The sequence below is a fragment of the Rhinoraja longicauda genome, chromosome 2, assembly GCF_053455715.1.
Source record: "Rhinoraja longicauda isolate Sanriku21f chromosome 2, sRhiLon1.1, whole genome shotgun sequence".
Lineage (NCBI taxonomy): Eukaryota > Metazoa > Chordata > Chondrichthyes > Rajiformes > Arhynchobatidae > Rhinoraja > Rhinoraja longicauda.
The window spans coordinates 33879797-33882894 of record NC_135954.1 but is presented as its reverse complement, the minus strand read 5'-3'; the positions used below and the strand labels follow the sequence as shown (position 1 = coordinate 33882894).

The 3098-nt window shown below is 42.3% G+C and overlaps 1 protein-coding gene across 1 annotated transcript; it reads left to right on the top strand.

Annotated features, from left to right (window-relative positions):
- The first annotated feature begins 1668 nt into the window (after nt 1-1668).
- LOC144606297 (protein FAM237A-like) lies at nt 1669-2528 on the top strand. The gene is made up of 2 exons (XM_078422260.1): nt 1669-1945; nt 2406-2528. The coding sequence occupies exons 1-2, from the start codon at nt 1669-1671 to the stop codon at nt 2441-2443; spliced, it is 315 nt and encodes a 104-aa protein (XP_078278386.1). The 3' UTR covers nt 2444-2528.
- The last annotated feature ends 570 nt before the right edge of the window (nt 2529-3098 follow it).

Genomic DNA, 3098 nt, shown 5'->3' with positions numbered 1-3098 from the left:
AGCTTGTCTAATTTCAATCCACATGCGTTCCAAACCTGTCCCTTAATTGAACCTCTAGTCCGTTTTTCTTTTTGAGGACTGAGACGTTTTACCAATCAGGGATGACTAGGGCTTTGTTTTACAGCATTGTGTATAAAATTGAAAGCTGTGTGTGGTCTTTAAGATTATGAATTGGCGATAAATATATAATATTTATAGTTGCACAGCCCCAAAACTAAAAACGCCAATCTAAGGATTAACACGTTGGCCCAATGGGTAACGAGGAAGGGGGGGGGGGGAGGGGGGGAGAGTGGCACTTCACCAGTTAAGAGCGGAGGTCATGCTGTCACATGGAGGAAAATTACATTGATTTCAATGGAAGCAAGTTAACTCACGAGAAAGAAAGAAATGGGACATATTGGTGGGGACGGTGGGAAGGACTCGTAAGGAGCTTGAAGTCACTGCAAGTATGTGTAAGTTTGCAGACTATAAGTAACAATGTAAGTCTCCAGGTTGTAAATACGGTGCAATATTGCCTGACTTTACCGGATTAACGCATGCATATTTTCTTTACTGTTTTGAGAGCGAATTCTTCTTGTTGCATTTTTGGCTGTATTCCCAATATTTATTTTCTGATTTTCAGTTTTCTACCTTATGTAAACGTAGATCTTGTAACACCGAGTCGTCACATTATTAAGTGACATTTTACTTTCCACAGTTTGGAATCCCTATAAACAATTGTCTGGTTCAGGCTAAACGCACTGCAAGATGAGATTCTGGTTCTGCATGTTCCCTTAACACATATCTATTGTATTTGAGACAACAGTGCACAGAAAGCCAAGAAGAAAATTATGATTACGTTTATAATTAGGACTGTGATTAGAATTATGATATGATAAAGGTTAAAGCTACCCTCCAATTGAGAAGCACAAAGTATGCGAGGCATTTTGAGTGTGGTGGTGGTGGGGGGGGGGAGGGGGGGGGATAGAAGTGTTGGCTGAGGCAACTTTGGTCCCGCCGAATGTTTACTTTATGGGTGGTGGGGGGGGGGGGGTGTAATTGCTCATTTATTACGGATTTCCACAACAGTAGCTATAGTTTTGAATTGACAGCCGATGACGGAACTGAGTTTTTAAAAGGTTACAACTAGTTTTTACATCAACAAAGAACAAACAAATATTAAATAACACCTCACGGTTAAATCTCATGCACTTACATTTGTGAGATCATTCGCTGCCAATCTCCAAGGGTTGAGAATAATTGGGATTCGATGTCTCGCCTTTGATTGCTATCTGAGGGTGTTTAGTCTTGTCCGTGTATCATCCCTCCAGAGGAGGTCTGCTTTGTGAGACAGTGTCAACGCTGGGGTAGATATCCAGTATCAACGCTGGTGTAAGTGTCCAGCAGTGTAGTTTCTGCTACTTTCCGAAGGTCTCATTATCTGTCTGTGGGTTGTAATATCATTTTGAATGATCGGCACAGCGGCAGCACACACCAAAAGTAGCTCGTTCGTTTCCATGTGTTGCTTTCCAATGTTTGATATAACGAGATGCCAGTTACTAAACCAACCACTTTCTTTTCCGTTGTCAGTCCCTGTAGAGTATGCAGCGTGTGGGTGGCAGCTTGTGTTTGATGCTGGTGTGGATCGGTGCCACGGTGGTTATGGGTCAGAACAGGAACACAGACCCGATGAATCTGGGCGAGATCGACCCCCAGTGCTGGGAGAGCTCGTCCCTGGCCCTGGTCGAGCTCAGGAAGCTGCGAGTCGCCGAAACAGTCAGCGACCTCTGGGACTTCATGATCTTTCTGAAAGTCTCGGAGAAACCTAAGCACGCTGCCCTGTTCATCGATCTGGCTCAGCTCTTCTGGGATATCTACGTGGATTGTGTGTTGTCGCGATCTCATGGGCTGGGCAGGAGGCAGATCGTAGCCGGATATACCTTGCGGTATCCGCAGTACTCGGCAGGTAAAGGCGCTGCTGTGAAACATTTAAGAGTCAGTCTAATGTTATCAGTCTGAAGAAGGGTGCTGATGCAAAATGTCATCTATCCATGTCCTCCGCGGATGCTGCCAGACCGACTGAATTACTCCAGCACTTTGTGTGTGTTTTTTTTAAATAAACCAGCATCTTGCAGTCCCTCGTGTCTAATGTTATCAGTGTTGGTTACCTTTCCTTTCAAATAGTCGTGTCCGACCTGTCATTTTGACAGTGGAGTCCAGAAATGACTATCCACGGTAAAGCTATCATGTTAATCGGGGTTAGTTTAAAAAAAGCATGTATTGGTTATCGAATTGTGCTGAGCCTGAGTTGCATGTCAAGGCTAACAGGAATCATTACGAGTAAGAATTTGGATGCAATTATATTGAGAGTCGTCTCCCAGTCTATTCATTATTGCCCGCTCATTCTGTTGCTTTATTTATTGCAGGCTTGGCGCGTTCAAGCGATAAGGATTTGAAGTTTTAAACATCGCGGAAGAACTCTAGTCCCGAACTATCAGCGAAAAGCAAGGCTGTCCGTTCCCCCCACCGTGACAATGAGCGAAGAGAAAAGAAAATATTTCAAATTACAACTGAAACAGCCTCTCTTTAAAAATAACCTATAATCTTATATTCAAAAGAAAATTAACGGAGAAGGTTTGTTTCTTTATTGGATCCGTGTACAGAAAATAGCCGAAAGCTCCAGGGATAGTAAAACATAAAATTGCTTACTTCAAACTTCACAATGTCACTGTTCCCAAAGCATAAATATAATTCCCAACCAAAGTATCTATTGCACATGGGTTATTCGACATTTGTTGATTATTTCTCTTTGGTGGGATCTGGTTTTCACAGCTCTTTTGGGTTTTCTCATGTCTGCGGAAGGATGTTATCCAGTCATAATAAAAATCTCTCAGACAAATTTCTATAAAGTTAAATATTAAACCTATGTTTACTTAATCTCCAACGCCAGGACAACATAGTTACCGTTTGAAAAGGTATAAAAGTGTTTGCAGGTTCATCTCACACAGTGGACCCTGCAGTCTCAAGGAGAATATATGAGATAAATGGGATGTTAAGTATCCTTATGGAAATCTAATAAAAAAATGATGAAGTTGAGCGTACACTATCTGATCCACCGA